At 34.1% G+C, this 23378-nt stretch overlaps 2 protein-coding genes across 3 annotated transcripts in view; one reads left to right on the forward strand and one right to left on the reverse strand.

Annotated features, from left to right (window-relative positions):
* The first annotated feature begins 1100 nt into the window (after positions 1 to 1100).
* LOC115880590 lies at positions 1101 to 2715 on the forward strand. Of its 2 annotated transcripts, none has more exons than XM_030897862.1 (3): positions 1101 to 1199; positions 1258 to 1423; positions 1497 to 2715. In XM_030897862.1, exon 3 carries the CDS (start codon positions 1584 to 1586, stop codon positions 2694 to 2696), a length of 1113 nt encoding a protein of 370 aa, XP_030753722.1. In that variant the 5' UTR covers positions 1101 to 1199; positions 1258 to 1423; positions 1497 to 1583; the 3' UTR covers positions 2697 to 2715. The 2 variants fall into 2 exon arrangements, with proteins under 2 accessions (XP_030753722.1, XP_030753721.1); XM_030897861.1 differs by having other exon boundaries at positions 1102 to 1199; positions 1522 to 2715.
* LOC115880587 (serine/threonine-protein kinase SMG1) overlaps positions 2711 to 23378 on the reverse strand; it is a 122793-nt gene continuing 102125 nt past the window's right edge. Inside the window, exons 10-16 of the mRNA XM_030897855.1 lie at positions 15023 to 15291; positions 12621 to 12849; positions 12355 to 12570; positions 10742 to 11367; positions 8657 to 8906; positions 6773 to 8599; positions 2711 to 4143 (exon numbers count right to left, since the gene is read on the reverse strand). Of these exons, the coding sequence (XP_030753715.1) occupies positions 4066 to 4143; positions 6773 to 8599; positions 8657 to 8906; positions 10742 to 11367; positions 12355 to 12570; positions 12621 to 12849; positions 15023 to 15291 (3495 nt within the window). The 3' untranslated portion in view covers positions 2711 to 4065. The remainder of the gene's footprint in view (positions 4144 to 6772; positions 8600 to 8656; positions 8907 to 10741; positions 11368 to 12354; positions 12571 to 12620; positions 12850 to 15022; positions 15292 to 23378) is intronic.

Consider the following 23378-nt stretch of genomic DNA (forward strand, 5'->3'; position numbering starts at 1 on the left):
TCATTCCGTTTAGTTTCGTTTTGGAAGTTCAATTTAATATTTCGGCTGAAATTTATAATTATAAAGGTAATAAAGTATATAAAATATATATTACATGAAGAATCCTGGAGAAAATGACGTTTCTGCCGTAGTAGGTATGTCCCATGTATATGAAAAATAGGTAGTAAATAAACACTGTTTTTACATTTTTTAGATGCAAGAAAATGGTGTTATAATCTCTTTGATCGGCGATTTTTTTGAAAATGGAAACAATTTACAGCAAGGTAAGATCATTTTTAACTATAGCCAACATCATTTATCTCCAATATGTGCGATTTATTGTCAATAATGCAATAAATCGGACTGATAATCTGATTATGTTATCCGACTAAAAGTCTCTTTTTGCTTCTTTTTGATTTATAAGCCAGGTCTCTTTGGGAATAATGGACGCTTTTTTAAACAGTATATTTATATTTTATACCTATTGATATTTTTAGATTGTTAATTTTAGTATAAAAAAATTTGTTTTTCTGTTTTCAGGTTTTTGTATAAGGCTCCCGTTTTCATGTCCCTGTGTCCGTTTTCTGTCCTTGAAGTCTGCGAATACGTGTGTTTATTTACAAATTACTGTAAGTCATGCTTATACCTTAACTAATTTACGTTAAAAGTACATATAATTAACTAATTGGTATTGAAACAATACAATCCTCTATATTTTTATGTTTATTTAGTCACGTTGTTCCATACTTCAAATAAATATATGTGAATAAATTATTTTTTGGTTTTATTTATGAAAAGAAAAAATACAAAATACATTTGAACTGAAAGAGGGCCCGCCATTGAATAACCGGAAACGGAAATGAAAATTAAGCCATCATGTCCTTATCATGTCAACCTGTCAATTGGAAAATTAGTTCTCCAGACGACAACGAAGGCTTTCGGTGGCGTATCGTGTTTCCAAGATTTAACACAGAGTTGACACTTCTTTCTAGTTAATTATTTTATGATCAAGACATCTAACAGAAAGAAAAAACAATTTTCTGTGACATCAAACAGATATCTACTTTAAATTAAAAAGTTTCGCAAACTTCCAATAGATGTCAGAACTGCCACTCTATTTTTCTCTGATTTTTCTATTTTCATTTTAACGATTCTCTTAACTGTTTATTTTTTCTCTCCTCATTTTTTGCGTTTTTTCTGTTTTATTTTGGACTATTAATGTAATTAAGTATTTTTTGGTTTTGTGTTTTGTTTATTGTGCAGATTTATATTTTTTAGGTTCTGTGTTCAGTGTGATTACGTTGATTGTCTATATTGGGAATTTTATACTTTGATAACATTTTGATAGAGAAAATTACATTCGGCATCTTTATTTTCTGTAAAATAAAAAGACCAAAGTGAAAGACTATCACAGATCTCTCCCCAAACATGTAGAGACGACAAGGTATAATACTACATAATACTCTGATAATATTGAATTTTATTTTCTCATGGTATTTAAAAATTATATCTATCAGGTTACAGGGTGTTTCAATATTTCAGGGATAGTTAATAATTGTTTAAACCTTTGTTTAAACCAATAATCTTACAATAACCACTTAAAAATGGACATTGATTTGGAATTATGTGATGATAAAATTGAATCATTCCTCAAGAAAAAATTGGAAGATGTTCGTTCATATAATAAATCTTTGAAGGATGTTTTACAACACAGAAGAGATATTCTACAGACTACTTTTGGTCAAACTTCTACACAAAGCACTGATGTTCAGATACCAAACACTGTATGGAAGAAAATATTCAATAACAAGTACTGTTTGGGTTACGAGATTAAAAATTTGTCCAAGGAGACTCTTAAAGATTTAGAAATTATTTTATACTGGAATTCTAAAGAATCTTTTGATTATAGAGTTCACATGTTTAGTTCGGTCAAAGAATTTGATTGTGGCGACCCTGAAAATTGCTGTTTTATTGCAGATACACTCAAGAAAACATTTACAATTGAATCTACTGGTATCATCTTAATTGTATTTAAAGTCCCACATTTTCTAAATGAAACAGAAATCCAAATAAATGGCAATATATATCGCAAATCAAAAACTGGAGAAACTAATATACAATTGCCGAAAGTACAAATTACACCGAAAGATTCTGATTTAGCATTGCATTTGAATATAAACGATGTAAAAAATATTTTAACTCTTATTTCATGTAATAGCGAAGATGACTTAATTGCTATCTTTCCTGAGGAATGGGATAGTTCAATTAGAAACACTTTTGAGATGCGCAGTTCATTTACCAAAATCGATATACGTTCATGTAAAGAATACTTTATAGCTTACAACATTTCCAAATTGTTTGAAAATGCATTAATCGCAATTCATTCAAAAGAAAACGATAAATGCTTCCTTAAAGTTTACACTAATAATAATGATCAGCTATTAGCACTAATTCATTATTTACATTCTTCTATACCAGGTATTCTGATAATACCTAAATTGTACTATTCTAGATATTTATGTAAAAATGCCACATTCTCCAATAAACTTTTAAAAGATTTTAGTGAAAGTTTAGGCAAAGAACTAAAGGCAGTCTATAAATATATTCAACAAAGTACTATAAACTCCAGTGATATCTCAAAAAATACAGAAACATTGTATGAATTAGAAAGAGAAACAGATAACTTGTTCCTTCAGCTGAGTAATGTGAAATATTAAATAAAACTACGAAATACAATTAGTCTATTTTATTTTTTTAAATAATGTTATCGAATAGTAACAACCACAAATCATTTTATTACATAACTCCATACATTTAATCCCTCTTCATCTTAAAGCCATTCTGTATTATGCTTGTCACCATTCTATAACTCAAACCACAGACATACTAATTTAAATATGTTTAAAAGAAAAATCTTAACTATACTTGATTACTATTAAGTGAAAGATATTTGTCTGGATTAGTAGGACTACACTAAAACATCTACGTTGACTGTAAAATTTGGAAATAATGCCTATTTTAATTGGTGTACCTCTCTAAGTATCAGGATTTATATAAATTTGCAATGAATAGGAAATAAAAACTGGATATTAGGGTGTTTCAAAATAAAAAATATTCTTTACTTGTTTTCTTTTTTCAACTTTTCAACACCATAAGAAAAACATTTTTTTTTATTTTGAAACACCCTACTGGATATAATATATAACATAAATTTGGCAACAAAGAACATTATTTGGAAATTTATTACAGATAATACACCATTTAATTGTGCCTGAAAGAACCAAAAAAATCCAATTAATTAAAAATCTGAAAGTTTGGAAAATTAAAATTAGCTAAAAAAAGTATGAAATTTTGAAAAAGAAAATATTTTAAGTAAATTCAGTAGCGAAGTAGAGGTTTCAAACAGCATTTATTATAATATATTTTTAATCTAAACACCATATAGAAGTAATTAATTATATCATTTTAACAGTTAAAAGTCAACGGTTAAAATCAGTGATGAAACGCCATATTTTTAAACATTTATCCCGATGAAATGGAGTTTTGGCGTGGAACATTTAAATTTTCAGAATATTTCAAAGATCGTAGACCTTCTACTTGTCAATCTCTGACAAAGACAAATGAACTGATAAGCGCGATTAGTTATATATTGTTATTCGACTCCAAGCAGCTATTGGCCAATACGACTTCCAAACCAATAAGGGTGTGTGGCCCCGTTTATTGAATTTCCTCCCTTACGTATAAAGTGACAAAAAGATGGGGAACGTGCGTTAGACCGGCTAGTGAAAAACATCATTTTTCCGTACCCGATCGGGCACAAGTTCCCCGTCCCCCGATAACAGTAAAATGGGCGGAGTGAATGAATATGCCCGCGCCCGCAATACAAGTTATAGGGCGGAGCAGCCCGCCCAGTCGACAGCTTAGCCGCGCCTCTCGCGCTCTACTATGGGTGGTCGGTAGGCGTGTGCGCCCGTTAATTGGCCACAGTCCCGCCTCCGTTCCGCTCGATTGTTTAGTTGACGTGTGAGAGCCAGCGCGCACCCCTTCGGACCGTCAGCCCAGGGGCGCGACTTTACGACGCTCGGGTCACACCCACGGCGTCCAACCCTCGTACAGGAGGGCGAGGTTATCCAAGCTGGTTGCCTCTCGAATCACATAATCAACCTGCGAAAGAAACAAATAAATTAATAATTGTATTATTTTTTCAAGCTGTTTTGAATTTTTGTGTCACTATCAAATCACGTTTTTTGGTAGAATTACCGGTAATCGCAAAGCATTTTCCGATGCACATCATCAATCGTATCGAAACGTCTATCTGTTCTGTAGCTACGGGACATCCGTAAGGAGGGAAACGATATTCTCTCGAGTTTCTCGTAAAAAAATAAAAGGCGCGTCCCATCAATAAAAATTTGACAAATTTGCGAGTAGCCAATGAAATGAGTGGGCGGAGTGTTTTGCGGTGACATACTCGTCAAGTCCACGCCCCTCTCCCGCTACTATTTAGATAGCGATTTATAAAATATATTGATGTTTATTTAAATGTTTTTTGTCCGCATAGGCACAGATCCAGTAGACGTACTACCTGGCAAAACTGTTTAAATTTGTTGTATAATTTAAGATAATGAGCTGCTTTTCATTTTAGTTTATAGTGCAAATGATTGCAAAATAAATAACAGATATTTTATTTATATTAAAGCTGCAAAAATTAGTTTAAACCGAATTTTATTATCGCCATGTTGATCACATTGCGCCGTGTTCAGCAACGTTGTCGTTTATTATTTAACAATTATCATAACGTCAGTCATTATTTTGTATAATATCGTGTTGTGGAATTCTCGTTTTTTGTCAATTTTCATAGTCTTTTTTTAAAAATTGCACTTTTAAACACAAACCGTTCTTTTAAGAACTAAATTTTCGAGTTTTTGTATTGCATTTCTTGAAATTGTGTAATGAAAATATGCCAAACCATTTAAACAGTCGAAGCAAAGAGCGTGTAGCTTTCCTGATAAAACTATTTTGATCGAGAACGTGACAATAAAGGTCCTTTATTACCCTTGACTGCAGTCAGAGAAGTAAGTTTGATTGGTAAGCACCATTATACCACTTTCAAAGTTATTTCTACTTATTTCGATTTGTAGCGAGTAGCTGCTGCCTTAAATTTAAATATTTCTACTGTGAGTGTTGACGACTACTTTACGTTAATAAATAAATAAATTATTAAATTAAAAATAAAGCGTAAAAATCTTTAAAAAATGATATAATAAATATCTATATTGTTTCCCAATTTTAGATTAAGATTCATCTCATAAATCTATCACAATCTGGCAGCGCTGTCGCCATCGCTTGTCATTCAAAGTTGATCACGTGCATCGGAAATTGTTTTGCGATTACCGTAAATAAATACCGTTTCATCTCTGCCTTTGATATATCCTACTGGTAACGCTCGATTTCAGTACGTAAAAAGAGTACAATGCATTTATAATGTACTGAACAAAGAGAGAAAGGTAAAAACGTTGCCAAACGTATGAAATAAACCGAGAACCTGTGCACGTTGCTAAGAAACGTGAAAGGGAATATGGTACCTTCGTCGCTGTCGACACGGTCGCGCCACAAAAATCATGCCTAAAATTGAAATCCAGTATTTAGAATTCTAGGGAAGGGTATACGCAAATACATTATAAGAATATATTGCTAGTACCGCAAGAAATAGGAATATCAATCTTGCATAAGTCTATCCTTTTCGATCAACAGGATTTTCGTGCGCACGCGCCAAATAAAACGATCTGATTCGTCTACTTCATCGTTGAACGCTGTCACCTGCCCGCGCACTATTTTAAACTGTAAATATTAATAACGTATAATATATAATTTTTTTTATTGGTAATGGCGTTATTTCAACCTGTTATTTTAGATATTCATCATATCTATCCGTTTCTTAGTTTTGTTTAAATATGTCAGAGATTAAATTTATAAGTAAAGGTGCGAAGGCTGCCGGAAACACTGCGGCCTCACAGGTCGCAGTGTTTCCGGCAGAGAACGGCCCCTTGTGGAAAAAAAGGCGCGAATAATCAGAAGCTAAATTGATTTACGTGGCAGATTACTGACGTTTTTTCATTATAAAAAAAATGGTGACTCCCTAAGACCCTAACGATATTCTTATAACTCGATTTCAGATGCCCAGAAAAGTATATAATGATCTTATCTAGTTGCCTTTCCAAAAGAATAGAAATAAGCGTCTTTCGACCGGGATTTTACTCAACCAGACAGGAAAAGGCGCACCTGTATCTCCAATAAATGTGGCAATGCCGCAACAGCACACCGTCGCAATTTTTCTCACTCCGACTAAATAAGGTCCCCAAGCGATTCACTTCCACACACGTAAATAGCGACCCAAGATCAAGACTTGCCAGCGTGGTATTAAAAAATGACGTAGTAAGATGCAAAAGTAGTAAAAAAATGGTGACTCCCTAAGACCCTAACGATATTCTTATAACTCGATTTCGGATGCCCAGAAAAGTATATAATGATCTTATCTAGTTGCCTTTCCAAAAGAATAGAAATAAGCGTCTTTCGACCGGGATTTTACTCAACCAGACAGGAAAAGGCGCACCTGTATCTCCAATAAATGTGGCAACGCCGCAACAGCACACCGTCGCAATTTTTCTCGCTCCGACTAAATAAGATCCCCAAGCGATTCACTTCCACACACGTAAATAGCGACCCAAGATCAAGACTTGCCAGCGTGGTATTAAAAAATGACGTAGTTAGATGCAAAAGTAGTAAAAAATCTTACCTGTTCTTGGGCAGTGCATTTTCTACCAGGGTCGGGATCTCGACCTTCCAATTTTATCTTCACCCGTCTCCACACATTGACGGCGTATGCGTTCCTTTGCTGAACCTTGTTCTCGGCTCGCGGTTGCTCATCATTTACGACGCAACTTTGCCGTCGCAATGGAGCCTTGCTATTAAAATCTTTCCTCTCCTGAAGCGACAACACTCCTTCGTAAATATTCTCCGTATGGTCGTCGATAAATTTCAGACGACCCATCATTTCCATCACCGAGTTCTTATCCAAATGTTGATCCTTAAAAGAACTGAACAATACATTAAAGTGCTCCACATATTTTCTGTAGTCGTGGAGGAATGACTGGGTCGCCACGCCATAGTCTTCTATCTTCGTCATCGTTTTAAGCAATCCTTTGACGTCTTGCATCAATTTCGTATGGATATTGTAGATGTTTTTAAAGTTGCTCATTAACAGCATTAGGTTGTCCGTTTTGGAAAACACGTTCGCTTTCTTGTCGGCTAGTTTCTTTTGATACATACTGATGATGTCGGTTATCTGGATAGATACTTGATGTAGCCATTTAGGGTCTTTGATTAGATCCAGGGTAAGCATATCTAAGATCCTTTCTTCTGCCGGAAGTAGGTTTTCGTTTTTCGATTCGCAAAACTGGCAAGCAACGCGCCACTTTTCGCGGCAATTGAGGAAAAGATGATCATATTCTTTCGTCGACTCTAACGTGCTGGTTCTGAGCAATTCGTGCTGCAAAATAACACCGTAAGCATTGAGAATATTGTTAGAAATTTTCTGTTCTACGCCTAAACAAGCGTCTCTAGTTTTAATCGCAGTTTCGAAAGCTTCTAAGATTTCCACCACGTTTGGATTAGCGCCTTTGGCCCAATTCAGTCTCTGGTAGGCTTTTTCTACAAGTTTCTGCTGTTTCTCTCGCGCCTCGACCAACTGCTTGCACGTAGCTTGTAATCCGGCAAATTCCGCCTGCATGTCCACCACGAACTTGGCTCGAACAGATTTAAAATTCTGCATCACCAACACATCGTCAAACATCAAGTTATGAACGGCTAACTGACTTTGCAGTCTAAAAGCGCTCGACTGTAGTACTGCAAGTTTTTGTTCGATCTTTTTCGGTTCTTGAATCTTGTCCCAAGCCACTTTAAGGTTAGTTTCTAAACTAGATGCCTGCGAAACTATATTAGCAGTAAAAGCGTTGTCTTTTAACAACACGTTATAAGCCTTGTGATATAGTTCGTCTAACGGGACTTTGCTCTCGGCACCGATATCTTTCTGTTCGATCTCGTGAGACACGTCCAATTCAAGCTGTTGTAAAATGAAACAGATAGCGTAAGTGATCGTTTCAGGTGTCACTCCCAATAGCTGTCTGGAAATAAATTCTGCAATGAACTGTTTCACCGGTTTAGTGAGCTGTTCATCGGTATATACGACCGGTACAGCTGATATTCCGGTACAGCTGATGCTTCGACTCATTTCCCGAGCCAGCATAAAGAATTCTGATATCGCCACGATTCTTTTCAAGAAAAATATGTTTTCTAAAATGTTTCTGATCTGCGGATTAAAAATATGCGGGGAGATATTTTTAGCGTCTTTAACATGATCGAGCTTCTTCCATGCTTTGGGTATATCTAGGCCTCCTAAAGTGGACACTAAATTGTTAATTTCCTGATTGATTTTTTCAAATAATCCGTTGAATCCCATCAAAAGCATCTTTCCGTGACTTAAAGACTCTGACTGATTCGGAATCAAAGCTAAATACTTCATTTTGATGCTCGTTACTTTCTCCAGTACCAAATCATACTTCGTCTACGATATAAAACATATATTATAAACTTGATTCAACTAGAACATAAAGTTACTTACGTGTACATCAACGTGCATCAAAACACAGGTCAAAAGCTTCTCCAATTGGGCCACCATTTCAACCACGGGCATTTCTGCTTCGACGATAATAGATTTTAGTTCGTCGATCATTGAAACGACACTCTCTTCGTCAGCTTGCACCTTTTTCATAGTTTCTGGTAGAATTATGGTGTGGAAATTGAAGTTTAGATCGTAAAGTCCTTTGTAAACGTTGTTGGAAACTTTAATACCGTTAATTATTTGATAGAACCTGAGAAAAAAAGTGTTATAGAAACCCACAAAGAAAAATATTTATACAGATTGCGAAAAAGTTTGCAACAATTATTTTCCCGTAGGAAATGTAGGAAATTATACAGGGTGGTCCGAACTGTATTCCGGAAACTTCGGCAGCATATTCTACAGATATAAATAAGTAAAAAAATTCGTCCTAAAATGTACAAAGTATGTCCTAAAATGCTTAGTTTCTGAGATATATGGTGTAGAAGTTTCATTTTTATTTCGATTTTTTTCCAAATAATTTCTGAAATAACGTCAATAAAAGAAAATTGGTGTCTAGAAGTTTTTTGACATAAGAAATTTGATTTTGATGTCAATATGACTCCTACTTGTAGAAGGCGCCACCTACATATTTTTTAACTGGTTTGAAGAGCAATACTGTTCGGACCCTGTACATGAAATAGATCCGAGACCCGCCGTGACTGGTTGTTTGTTTTTTATTGTTAACCCAGATTAACAATAAAAAACAAACAAACAATCACAGCGCGTCTCGATCTAATTCAGGAAACGTGGGAACTAATTTTTATAACACGAGTTTATATTTATCGTACTATCTTGTGAAATAGCACGAAACAATCGAGGTTAAATCTTGTGGTGGCTTCAGAAAAATAAGTAAACATAAAAAATCTGATATGAAAACAGTTACCGATGGTAGATTTGGCTATTCCTTGAAGGTTACACAAGAATATTTAGTTTTAATAATTGTCTAATATTATTAATTACAATATAGTATAAAAAATAAAACAGTGACTAACTAGCGGTCTACCATTTATCGGCTTATAATTCGCGGTATTGCGCCTCAAGGACAAAATATACACAAAATTATTTAAAAAATCGTCTATTTATTTCTAGTTTCTGGTTATGGTAAGGTAACATTTATACTGTGAATTTGGTTTTGTTTTTCTAGTTTTAATTGTCTAAATCCCTGCATAATAAATACTAGATGAATGGATTTATATCAAACCATGCTGGGTGCTAATAAAAGTATCGTTTAAGGATTTCTCTTAAGAACGATAAAGGAACATTGCTTTTAAAAAATGTCCATTGACCATACTTTTGTTGACATCGGCTCAATCAATAATTTTCCCAATCAGTTCGATATATTGATAATGTTACCAGTATTACTCATCAAGCAATACTACTTTTATACTACTACTATAATCATTTAACCGTAAAAGAACATATTATATACAACTTTATATACTAATTCATTATAATAAAATTAAATCATAAAAATATTGTAATTATATTCCTGCAGTTTAAGTGAAAAGTTTTGTTCTTAAATATCTACTATACGTATTATAAACGCCTGTTCAAATATTAATTTTGTGGAATATATATCAACATAAAACGAGATGTAATTAATAAAATATCATCGTAACAACAGATATTTTAGAAACGTCTAGGTTTACTTATTTAACTGAGATTTATGAAAAAAAAGTCCTTTGCCTTGGGTATAGATACCGCCACGTTTTAGAAATTGCTCAAAACAAAACAAAATTGAACGAGGCAACAAGAAACGCCAAAAAAATCCCTCTACGCCTTCCTCACGAGTAGTTTTCAGGCGCTTTGAAGAATCGAAAGTAGGTCGAGGCAAACCGAAGTGGGTCAAGACAACCGAAAAAAAAAGGAAATTCGACAAAGTTGGGCGATGAAACGCGACCTTGACCTGTTTCGAAGAGTTTTCCGCATAATGTAGAGGCAATTTTAAGTAACGCATTTTTTATGGGAAAACAATTTTGCACATTTGTTGTGTATCTGTTGAAAGTTCACTGTATACACTAAAAACAAATTTAACTTTTTACTCACCTTGCATCGTCAACTTCTTGCCTTAAAGGCACATTATTAACCAGTTCCACAGCTTTCGTGCTGTGCAGTAGCAGATCGTCCAAAAACCAATCACCGTCTCTAGAAGTCAACTTGATCAACCAATCCCCGCTTCGCTGAGCCGCTATCTCCAGAGTCAAGAAGTTTCGATTCAACAGCAACAATTCCCCGGCCAAGACGAACTTCAAAGCGTTCTCCGCCCCTTTTTCCTGGCCCAAAAACGACGCGATGTTGATCTTGGCGTTGGCGTAGAGCGTCTCCAACGGACTGGGAGGATCTTTTGTCCTGATAGTGGCCAGCTCGTCGAAAAGCTTGTTGACTTGAACCAAGGTTTCTTTGTAATATGCGTCCAAAGTGAAGGCTACGTGGATAATGTGAGGACAGTTCTGCGTTTTGCTCTCGAGGAAATTGCGGAATTTCTCGAAGACGATGTCACAACCGGCCGTACTTTTGGTTTTCAAAAGGTAGTTCGCCCATTCGGCGAAAAGATTGGTACGGTGGTTCTCGATATAAGATTTTGGACATTGTATTAGTAATGAAAAGTAATCCTGGAAACTCTGGATGCATTTTCTGGTTTGTCTGTTGAGATGCTGCGCTAACTTAGCCACCTGTTGATAAATACAGAAAAAATAGATATAATAGGTTTGGAAATATTAACTAAAAACTTAAATTACCAAGACATTTTAATTTGCGCACTGGCTACCAACCGCCGGCGGTATTGCTAGTTTATTTAGAGATTTGATACTTAGTATCTTGACTTAGCATATGACATAAATCTTGATTGATTGACGTATTCAATTGTTTTCGGTTACTTCCTGTTTCACCGGAAATGACTACAATTTTTGATTTTTAAATGACACCCTTGATATTTTTTACTTTATTCGATAGAAAATGACACTCTGAATAGAATAACATATCATATGTCAACTTTTGACATTCTCTTAAAAAAATTGTAGAGTTAGGTTTAGAGCTATGGCTGTGTTAAAAACACTAATTTTGTAATCAAGAAACCTTGGAGAAATATATTTAATTGTCTAATGGTTTTAGTATCTTGGCCTGGCCGGTTAATAGATGCCCAAATCGTTTTTTAATCATCGTATTTTTCATCAATTTTTTCAAACACTCAAACACTGAGTCACCCTCGTTCTAGGGTGACTCATTAGCATATTTAGAAAAAGCATTTTTTTACGAATAATTTGGTACCACACACTTGGTATTTCGAGTCAAATTGTCATTACATTAATGGCCATGGCGCTTTAAATTGAAATTTAAAATGCGTTTTTTTTAATTGAAATTGTCAAAAGTTGACATATGATATGTCATTCCATTCAGAATATAATTTTCTTATTTAAAAATGAAAAGGTGTAGTTATTTCCGGTGAAACAGGAAGTGAATGAAAACAACTGTTTTACTGAATACGTCAATCAATCCTAAGTTATGTCATGAAAAACTAACTGCATCGAAAATTTTTAACTTTCCCTCTATTTATTTTTTGAAAAAGTCTAAAGTTTTATTTCCTACTTTATTATTTTATGAAACGATTAATGAAAATATTTCTTGTGATATAATATATTTTTTTAAAACAGGTAACTTACCTCAGCTTCGGACTGTTCACACTCCGATATTACGTCATCTTTGCCAGCGTTATGCAGAAATTCTTTTACTAAATCAAACACGTGCATAGTTTCATCGGTCCCGTTAAATTTCAATTCATTCAACCACTGAGTGAATTGCTGTTTCTCATACGAATTCAATAACTTATTGAAAGTTTTAGAATGCCCCTCGCATTCCGTGATTATGTCACACAGACCCTGAAAAGCTATTAATTAAAACAAAAACGATTTTTTAATGAAAAAAATACCTTTCTTGCAGTATTCATTGCTTCTTGACTCTTAACGTAGTTATCATATAGAGAAGGAAGCTTGTATAATGAATGTTTTTTCGGACCCTGAGCTTCGGCTTCTTTAACTAAAGCCAATTGTTGATGCAGGTCTTGAAGCTCGTCCTCTATTTGTTCTAGATCTTCAGTTAAAGCTAGACAGGAGTTAAAATGGTCCACTAAGCCGGGGATTTCGTTAACAATCTCTTCTCTATAAATAAAATTAAAAAAATGGTTAAATATATTTGGGCCATCGTAAAAACGTGGTCTGGATTTTAACGTGTAAGACAGTGATATAGACAGCTTAATGAAAAATCAAAAGTATTAAAAAGAGATATAAATTAGATTGATACCTTTCTTCTATGCACAAGTAGGCGTTTATAAAAAATGTTGCATCTAGGGTTCGAACTTTATTTTTCACAATTAGTTACTAATTTAACTACAGCTGTATAGATTATATCTAGCTTAAACATATTATCTTCATTTCAGTAGTATACATGAGAGTTTAAAAAAAACGTTTTTTTCTACACACGTAAAATCCGGCAACACTCTATGCCGCTTTTTAATTTGTCTCTATGTCTGTCAACCGCTCATTTATATTTATCTCTGTCGCACGCATTAAATTACAGACCACGTAGATGAAAAAAGAATAGAAGGACTAAAATAACACCCGAGAGCAAATTGTTACCATACCACCAAACAGTGCCGTAGCACATTAACTTAGCTGCTTGAAGAAATACTTATATTTTTGATAAATGTTTTGACTCCACCTAAGGTGTATGCGGTGATATACTAATTAATTACAAAAAAAAAGCATTAAAATGTTACCAAAAGATAGAAAACTAGTATTGACGTATAGCGCAAATCAAGTACATATAATATCAGAAAAACAATTATCAAATTCAATAAGAAAACGCTAAATAGTTGGAGTGGACTGTTTATTTACCTATGAAACTTAACTCCTGGCTCTTTCTTATAGTTGCGGCTTTTATACTTGAAATCTGACCAACTAATCACCATTGTAATAAAGTTTATACAAAGTTCACTACCCACAAACTATTAAAAATCGCTAAAATTGTCGCTAATAACCAGCTGATGGCTCATTCGTTACAACCAAAAAAATGGCGTCTAAAATAACAAATTCTACTGCAGCCCGTATATGGGCGTTACGTGTTCTTGTATTCTTTCATTGACGTAGATAAAGTGTCCAGGATTGTATATCTCCTACGACATACTAGGCCAGGGATAACGAACCTTTTTTCGCAATTTTTTTTTGAGTTATATTTAAAAAAAATAACTGACTATTTTTAAAACTAAACATCTTTAAAATTCAATTGGCTTAACTGGTACAAATGGTCGACGTTAATATCACAAAGTGGTGTAACTCATTTTTTGATATTTTTCGGGGGAGCGGTTTAAAGCTTCTTACTACTTTAGTCTCAATACCAACCAAAATATATTGTGGTCACTCTGTTTTTTTAAACAAAAAAGAAACACAGTAGCTTCAATATATGTTGGTTAGTATTGAAACAAAAGTCGGAAAAATACTTTAAACCGCTCTCCTGAAAAATATCACAAAATGCGCCACTTCGTGATATTGACGACGACTTGTCGAATGTGAGTAAAATTATACACTTTATTTAATATCTTGTAGGGTTAGTTGGGGTAATGGTAGACGATTTTAACAAGGTATAACTTTGAAACTTTAATGTTTGCACTGAAAATTCAAAAAGGGTATATTTTAACACTTTACTTAATAGGTGCTTCCATATACAGCTAGAAATTTGCAATAGATTCAAAAAAAAAACTCGTTTACCATTCCTAATAGAAAAAGCAAATATTGTCATATTTTGGGGTAAACGTAAACATATTGCTTACTGTGCTATAAGAGGTAGGAGGTTTGAAATGGGGATAATAACAAAGAACTATACAAGTTTGCTTTTAGTTGGATTATAAGTGTGTTTAAAGAATGTTACATTGTAAACATTCTTTAAACGCCCCCATGGAGTCAAAAAATATATATATATTTTGTCTTTATGGGGGAAATATAAAAAAAAAATATTTTAAAGACTGTTATTTATGTTAAAGACTGTACATTATTACTGTGGGATCAAAAGTGTACAAAAAATATTAAGGTTTTTCAAAAACATCTACTTTTTCCGGAAAACGACTACATATATTATCCTCCTTCCTATTTTTTTTACTATTACACCAAAATCAAGTTTACTTACACAAATTACAAGTTTTAATTGCCCCGCCTCATATTTTACTGGGGCAATCTTGTTACAAGTCGTTTTCAATACCCAAAAGGGGATATTTAGATATATCAGCTAGAGATTTCTTTCAGGAAGTTTGCGTAAAAGTATAATTCTGATTTCACTTACTTATTTTCTTGCCATTCGATTTTCATCTCCGTACAGCGCACCTTGAACATCGCCAAAGTCACCTCTTTCTCCAATTCCTTCTTGTTTTGTCTACGTCCTGATTCGGCCGATTTGGCAACGCTGCCGAAAGAAGTACCAGCTAGTACCTCACCGCCCACGGTCCAATCTATCAGCGGATCGTAGACGAACGCTTCCAATAGGGTCAATAAAGTTTCGCGGCCTTTGCGCATGGTTTTCAACACGTTTTCGCATGCCAGTCGGAATATTCCCTGGAACAAACAGAATACATAATTAATATAACCCTATAAAATAAAAAAATATGGTTTGGATATTCTTAAAACTAGATTATAGAATTGCACAGAGTACCATTAGGAGGGCCGGGCGCCGCGCCGTAACTTAACGACCAGTGTGTGGAACTGTTGATTTCAGAGTACTCCGTCCGATCCTCGAGTACGGTTACTTTATTTATTTAAATAATAGTTATTTATTATATAAGGGTTTGAAGTGGTTGAAATACAAGAGAAACACGAATGTAATACATATATGTACAACCTTTTATCCAGATATCTGATATATATTATAAACGCGAAAGTTTGTACATACGGATGTATATTTGATATCAATTAAACTTTTAGTTACGTAATCGAGGAGGCGATTTTTAAATTCATTGTTGCCAACCATGGACATATTTGGCGCCGGGCTGACTAACTCGAATTTAAATTTCGCGCTGGGGATTCAGGTCATAGCTCTGCTGTAAAAAATGTCAAGTTACCACATTTATTTATGTATTTCTTGACATTGTCATTCGTTTTGACACTTCAGTTTTGTATTACGAGTTTTTGGTTTAAATAAATAGTGTTGTGATACTTTAAGCTTAAAAATGTTTACTATCAGACCTCGCAGTCGAACATTGTTCTTTTTAAAACCTCTTTTAGTGCGAAGTTTACAAGATAGCTTAATAGCCGTAAAAAACTCATCGCAACTTTATTAGAATATTTTGAACGAGAAAACGGTAGTAATGACCCTTTATGTCCCTTAAGTGCTGTTAAGAAGGTGAGTTTTGTTGATGTAAATAATAACTGTTTATATATTTATAACTAATTTATTTTTGTTTCCTGAAATATTTTGATTAATATTAAGCTTAATCACGTGACTAAAACTTTATTTGATACTAGCGTGTACCGGCGACTTCGTTCGCGTCGTATTAATCATTTGTAATGGTGATGATAAAGCAAAGCGAGAATTTCCATTAACATACAAACTAGATAAAATTTTCTCACATTTATGTCTAAACTAAAACTCAGCATGAGAAAAAGCAATATGGCGAACAATATGGATATTATATGTATATATAACTTGGTAATATTTGAGGGGTAGTTTCATCTCGTTGGAATTGACTTTCGAAAAATCCGTTTGCCAAAAATAAGCTTTTTACGTCAAGCAGTTTAAGCAGAATCGTGGTTAATCAATTACCCAACTTTTTGGAACACCCTGTATGATTTTTTTCAAAATTTCAAAATATGTAAAAAAACAAAATAAATTATGCCTGTCCAAGCGTTTTCCCGAAAGATTAACCATTTTTTAAATAACAAATATTGAATATTTGAGGGGCGTTTTCACCCTTTTGGAATTTGAAATTCGAGAAACCCCTCCTTATCGAACCTCTACACCTCACAGTCAATCCGTTTGCCAAAAATTAGCTTTAAACGTCAAGCAGTTTAAGCAAAATCGTGAATACTCAATGGTCATATTTTATGAAACACTCTATAAATTTATAAAAAATCTTAAAATATGTAAAACAACAAAATAAAATATACGTGTTTAAGTTAAGAGTTTTTCTGAAAAACTCACCGGTTTTTAAATAAAAAATATTTTAATATTTGAGGGATAGTTTCACCCCCTTAGAATTCGAGTTTCGAAAAATCCCTTCTTATCGAACCTCTACACCTTAAAGTCAATCTGTTTTCCAAAAAACAGCTTTTTACGTCAAACGCTTTAAGCAGGATCGTGATTAATTAATGACCAGATTTTTCGAAACACCCTGTATACATTTTTAAAAAATCTTAAAATATGTAAAAAAACAAAATAAAATATACGTGTTTAAGCGTTTTTTCGGAAACTTGACCGTTTTTTAAATAAAAAATATTGTAATATTTGAGGGGTGGTTTCACCCTCTTAGAACTGGAATTTCGAAAAATCCCTTCTTATCGAACCTCTACACCCTAGAATCAACCTGTATGCCAAAATTGAGCTTCTTACGTTGAGTGGTTTGAGCAGGATCGTGAATAATCAGTATGTCAGTCACTTAAGGATTTTATATATGTATTAGTATAGATGAACCATGTTTGTTCCTCTTTCACGCAAAAACTACTGAATGGATTTTAATGAGACTTTACAATAATATAGCTTATGCATCAGAATAACATATAGGCTATAGTTTATAAAGATATAAAGAATAAAAAGATAAATATTAGGACAGCAATAAACTAACACAAGGCTCTGTCCAATTCCGTTCTTCATATTTATTCATAGACCATCAATTACAACTAGACACAATACATGTAATAGATACTTCCAAATATTTCCACTAGGTGCTATGATAAATATTACACCCTATACAGACTTTATACTTTATACTAATAAAATTAATATAATTTTATGCGGACGAAAAAACTAGTACATATACATATACTATAATTGACTCCCGAGCCAGACCAGTGCCGGTGTGATCATCATTAATTATATTTATTTTAGTATTTAAGAAAAAATATACCGCCCAATAAAAAATATGTTCTTAAGTAAATACAGCAGCAACCGTTTTAGTCATATCTTTAACATATATCTAAATGAAACCACAGATAGAGACAGTACTCAAGTGTTACAAAGCTTTTTACCAATTGTTTAAAATGTTCTGATATTCAAATTGATAAAAATCAATAAAATCATATCAGCTTTAATTCCTTTTTAAGACATTAAACAAACTATACCGCTACCGCTATAAATAGAATGTATATCGCTATATGAATTTCTGCAACGCCTGTTTTTAGTCTATATCTCCACCACACATCTAATTAGAACTAGATATTAAATGTACAAAAGCGGTTAGTTAATATTTTTATTATGGGGCTTTCAAAGTCGGCTTTTTGTTATGCCCCGTCTACACATAACGTTTTGCCTATCAGTTTTGCTTGTTAGGTAAAACGGGCGATCGTCTAAAAAACTCATTTTCTTTGTGAGGAATTAGTTCCTTAGTTCTAGTTCGTCCAAAGGAATAGTTCCTTGAACTAGGTCTTTAGTTCACATTAGTTTCCGACTAACATTGACATCCCCGTTGCTTGCTCATGGGTTTCGTTATAAGTCAGAACTATTCATAGTATGATCTGTATAATTTTTATATTGTGCGAAATATTACGAGATGTGTAATTGGTGTAATTGCGTATATTAAAAACATATCTATAGATACATTTTATTGGAGATAAGAACAAAAAATTAAAAAGAAGCTCAAATCAGAGTTTGTCACAAATCAGTGAGTTTGTCACAAATCAGTTGGAGCAAATAATACAATACTTAATACTGACAGATGTAGGTGAAGCTAAATTATAAATACAAGGTAAAGTTTTCTCTTAATTAAAATTGCATTTTTCTTCACTTCGAGCTCTTTATTTTTGTCTAAAAAGTCAGAATATCTACTTCGTTTTATAAGATATTTCTTAATTTGAAGGACCTAAAGTGAAACATTTCCATAAAATATTCAAAGAACAAACTAAAAACAGTAGGTATCCTCATACAGTAGGTATTCTCTGATAATTACGCCGGCCGCGGCCATAGACAAGGCCGGATCCGTCGTGGTCGCCTCTTATTATATTTCGAAACTGCGCTGCGGACCGAATAGATTCCCGTGAACTAGTCTTTTAATTAGTTCCTCTCGGTCCGGGACCGATGACATACTGGGCGATCCGTCCGTGAACTAGTGTTTTCTTTAGTTCCTCTGGTCCTTTCGGTCCGGGACCGATAACATACGGCTGGCACTCCCCACTCCCGCCTAGCATCGAGCTACGATCGCGCTAGCCGATCCGTCGCCGGCGCCGTCGCTTATTATTATATCTCGGTCACAGTATCGGTCCTCGGAATAGGTCCTAAGAAACTAGTCATGTAAGCAACCGGGACCTAGTTCTTTTCGTTCCGGGGTCGGAATAGTTCATTGGAACTAGTTCGTTCACGAATTACACACCTGTCAGACCTCTATACGTCTTCAATCAAAAAATCAAAAAAAAAAAATGTTTTTGTCTTTTATAAAAACATTATGTTTCTAATAGATGCAAAATGTTTTATTTGCAATCAAATATGCAGGAATGCAGGGATCATCTTGATTGTGTCTAAATGAGCCTAAACCTGTCTTAAACCTGATCAGTGTGCGTTAGCTCATTCAATTTGCATTAAAGCATCACATGAAAACAGTTTTAGCCAAAAACGTTTTTCCGTTGATTGAAAGAATTGGGAAGACCCGCAACCTAATTGACAAATTCGTGACAAAGCTGATTTGATTTCCCTTATGTCTCAAGTGCTGTAAGCTGGAGCCTCTACTCGTTCTGCGGCCAACGCATAAAACACTCATTTTCCCTAATTCGGCTAGCGAAGGCATATATAGAATTGTAAAAAATGTCTATACCTATGTGGCGGATTCATCTTTCCAAAAAAATCCTTGGCGAAAATCAGTGGCGAAATACCCATAAATGATTTTTTTGGAAACATATATAGAATAAACAACAAAAATAAAAATTCTTTTATAGATACTGAATATTTCGTATTTTCGAAAAAAATCATTTAGTTGGCTTATCAATGGCGACTATTGACATTTACCATAATATTTTACATATGAAATAACAGCGATCTTCATTTTCAAGACAAATCTGACGCCGTTTTTTTAATGATAGAAAATCCGTATTATTAACGTACTGTACCAAAAATCCTTAAATCTACGGATTAATCCGTCGTTCTGGCAACACTGTTTCCGGCAAGCACCCACTCTGTCGACTGCTGCGCTACAAACGACTATCAGCGCGCAGCGGCGCAGTGCTAAACTAAATCTCGGTTGCGCATCTTATTATTTCTTCGATCAACGGGTTTTCACTAAAACTGTTTTGCTTTTTCTGTGTGCGTATAACTTAAAATGGATCGTTTTTTAATCCACACACAACATTTTACTTGATAATTTTTGACTGAACAGTGAACAGATAATAAGATGTTATGTGTATACGGGGCTTTATGCGATAATCTAAAAATATTGCAGGCAACTAGACACCTGCCTGTCGCGTGGATCAATTACAAGTTCGATATGAATGTCCTCTCTAATACTGATCCGGTCGGGACTCGGATATATGTATTTACGTTAGGTTCCGGTTAATCCGGTGACGCTTACATCGCCGCCTCCGTTTTTCTTATCTATTTGATTTGCCAGCGAAACAGAAAATACAAATCTGAATTTAAATATTTATGGGAAGGAGTATTTCAACAAAATTTGCGAAAACACAAAGGGTTCTTAAGAGTCTATTACGCTGTACTTTCGGGTTGCTCTCAGGGGACAATTAAAAAAATAGAGCTTGCTCATAGAACTTACTTCACAATTTCCCTAATTGTATATACTTTTCTCGTTTGGTCAATTCTTTCAAAGATCCGTAATTTTTAGTAAATCTTTGATAATTCATTATATTTATTTACTTAAATTCCTTTTATGGCTTTTTTGACTAATATATTTAATTCTTTACGAAGGTTTAGGTAATAAATAACGGTTGACTCCATATTTTCTTATTTTCTGTTTTTTACAACATTGCTTTAATAAATAAATCATTAATTGTTATGTACACATAATTTATTATAATTTTTGTTCATTAAAATCATTATGATAAAATATTCCACTGGTTCTCTATAATGCCTTGTCTAACTGCGATACTTGTTTGATTAATTACAATAATAATTGTTCATTGACTGAATCAATGGACATTTTTTTTTATATAGTATAGATTTTTTTATTTTAGTTTTCTTGGGTTTTAGGTTCTGGTTTCTTCTTTTCTCTAAATTAAGTAGGACAAATAAGGAGAAAAGCTACTTTTTTTCGTGGGCTTTAATCTTCAAAAGTTTAGTTTGGTTTGATTTGTGGACGGCCGTAGCCAAGGGTGGATGGGCCATATGGGAAAACGGGAAAATTCCCGGTGGGGCGGTGGGCCAGCCCCGATCAGAGCTCAAAAAAGATTGGATTAGCAAAAATTAAATAGTTAACCTTCTAACTAAAGTGACGTAAGATCCTTAGTGACTCCATAACTAACCAATCAATTTGCATCAGTATAATCATCAGTTGCTTTTAAACATAAACACCAATTTGTAAAATAACTATTGTAAAATGTCTTTCTCTGGGACACTTATAATTTTAATAATCATATTTCTAATAAGTCTAATCGTGTTATTAAAGAAGAAACATTTAAAAAAATAGATTTATTTTTAAAAAAAATTTGAGCCACCTCAGTTTTTCGGTATTTGCATCTCTAATAATAATATCAGAGATTAAGAAACTATACCGTGGGAAAATTTGCGGTGAACAGGAAGTTCTAAAATACCACTATACCACCCCTAAAAATATTTGCACTTATTTTTAAGACTCACCCTGTATAGTTTTACCCACTATTCTTTTATTAATAACTAATAAATATGACTGACTGGCAGCAAAAAAAAGAATGAATAGCATTAGGTAAATATAAATAGTCTCGATCTAAATGTATACTAAGAATACGGTAGCGTAGATTAACAACTGGGAGCCTCGGTGCAATATTTTTCGAGCTCCCCTTTGTAAAAAGGTAGACGAATTTGACGCGAACTCTGCAGTTGACGGAGAAACCATATCTATGCTTAGCTTGAATTGGGGACGGACTAAAAGCCAAGTCTGAGAACTAAAAGCCAAAGTCTAAATTGTCGTTTAAAAAATATACATTGCTAAAATGAATTTACTAAAAATTACTTAGACAGCAGAGAAGAGTTAGGTAAGGTTTAAACTAGATTAGATAATAAAATATTAATAGGTCTTGAAAATTCAAATATTCTTATGGACTGTAACATAGCATTACATCAGAACACATTTATATCCACTGCCTAGGTATTGCCTAGGTTTTTTTCGTTTGAGTCATGGGATTATCATACCTACAAGATGCCAGATGTAGAAAAGTATAGAGGAAAAGTTTCGTGATAAGAACTATATAATAACCTAAAAAATGCTGCAGTTTTAATGGCGACCGCGGTTCATTCAGTTAAAAACACCTTTAGGCTGCTGCTGTAGCAGAGAAGAGAGAATTTCTTTCTACAATGTGTAAGAAAGTATATACCCGAAAAGCTAAAAGTAATGTATTTCACAGAGGATTGGGTCAGATGAACTGATGAATGAATCAGGAAGTTAAAGTTTCTCCAAATCGTGACTCAAAATCGTAGCCTATTCAAGATCAAATTACCGTTATCGATAATGGAAATAAAGCAGTCGAACCCTGTAAAACTTCAGATGTCTGACCCAATATTGGTCTTTACGAAAATTTTGATCAAGACAATTTAAATTTAAAAAAAACCGGAGGCAAAAGAGCTTTTTCGCACGAACGAAAAACTCCCTTACTTATATAATATTAATAAATAAATAATGTTTCTTCGTTATGGTCATCTTGTTTTTGTGGATTTGGGCCGGGTGCCTGTTTTTCCCGGGCCGGTTTCCACTTTCCCATCCACCCCTGGCCGTAGCTCCAGCGTTAGTGTGTCGATCTGCGGAGCGGAAGGTACTGGGTTCGATACCCAGCCAGTACGGTCGCTTTATTTATTTAAATAAAAATATTTATTTATCTAAATAGAGTGACTAACGAGCCGCCACCTCAAGGAAGGCAATGGCAAACCACCTTGAGTATATTTGCCTTGTACAACCTCTCAAATAGTGCCGTTCGGATTCGGCAATAAACTGTAGGTCCCGTGTACTTGTGAAACACTGATGACACACATCACAAGTACATGCGAGAGGTAGCCGACGCTCTATATAGAGTATGGCACTGTAAGAAGAATCTTCAAAAAACAAACGTTTCGGCCAAAAACCTTCAACTTCACTTAAGTGCAGAATGTCAAAATGTTAACACTGAAGTCTTTTGGCCGAAACATTTGTTTTTTGAAGATTAAAGACCACGAAAACAGTAGCTTTTCTCCTAATTTGTCCTATGGCTTAATTTAGAGAAAAGAAGAAACCAAAACCTAAAACCCAAGAAAACTAAAATAAAAAATATATTATCAGGCTCAAGAACTGCATTTTCAAAGTATAGTTTTTTTAGATGGCAGTGCTTTT

Source organism: Sitophilus oryzae, unplaced genomic scaffold (assembly GCF_002938485.1).
Source record: "Sitophilus oryzae breed Bouriz unplaced genomic scaffold, Soryzae_2.0 scaffold_1639_pilon_pilon, whole genome shotgun sequence".
NCBI classification, from domain to species: domain Eukaryota; kingdom Metazoa; phylum Arthropoda; class Insecta; order Coleoptera; family Curculionidae; genus Sitophilus; species Sitophilus oryzae.

Coding starts and splice junctions, on each gene's coding strand:
- LOC115880590 (XM_030897862.1), top strand. CDS start 1,584: ATGGACATTGATTTGGAATTATGTGATGATAAAATTGAATCATTCCTC.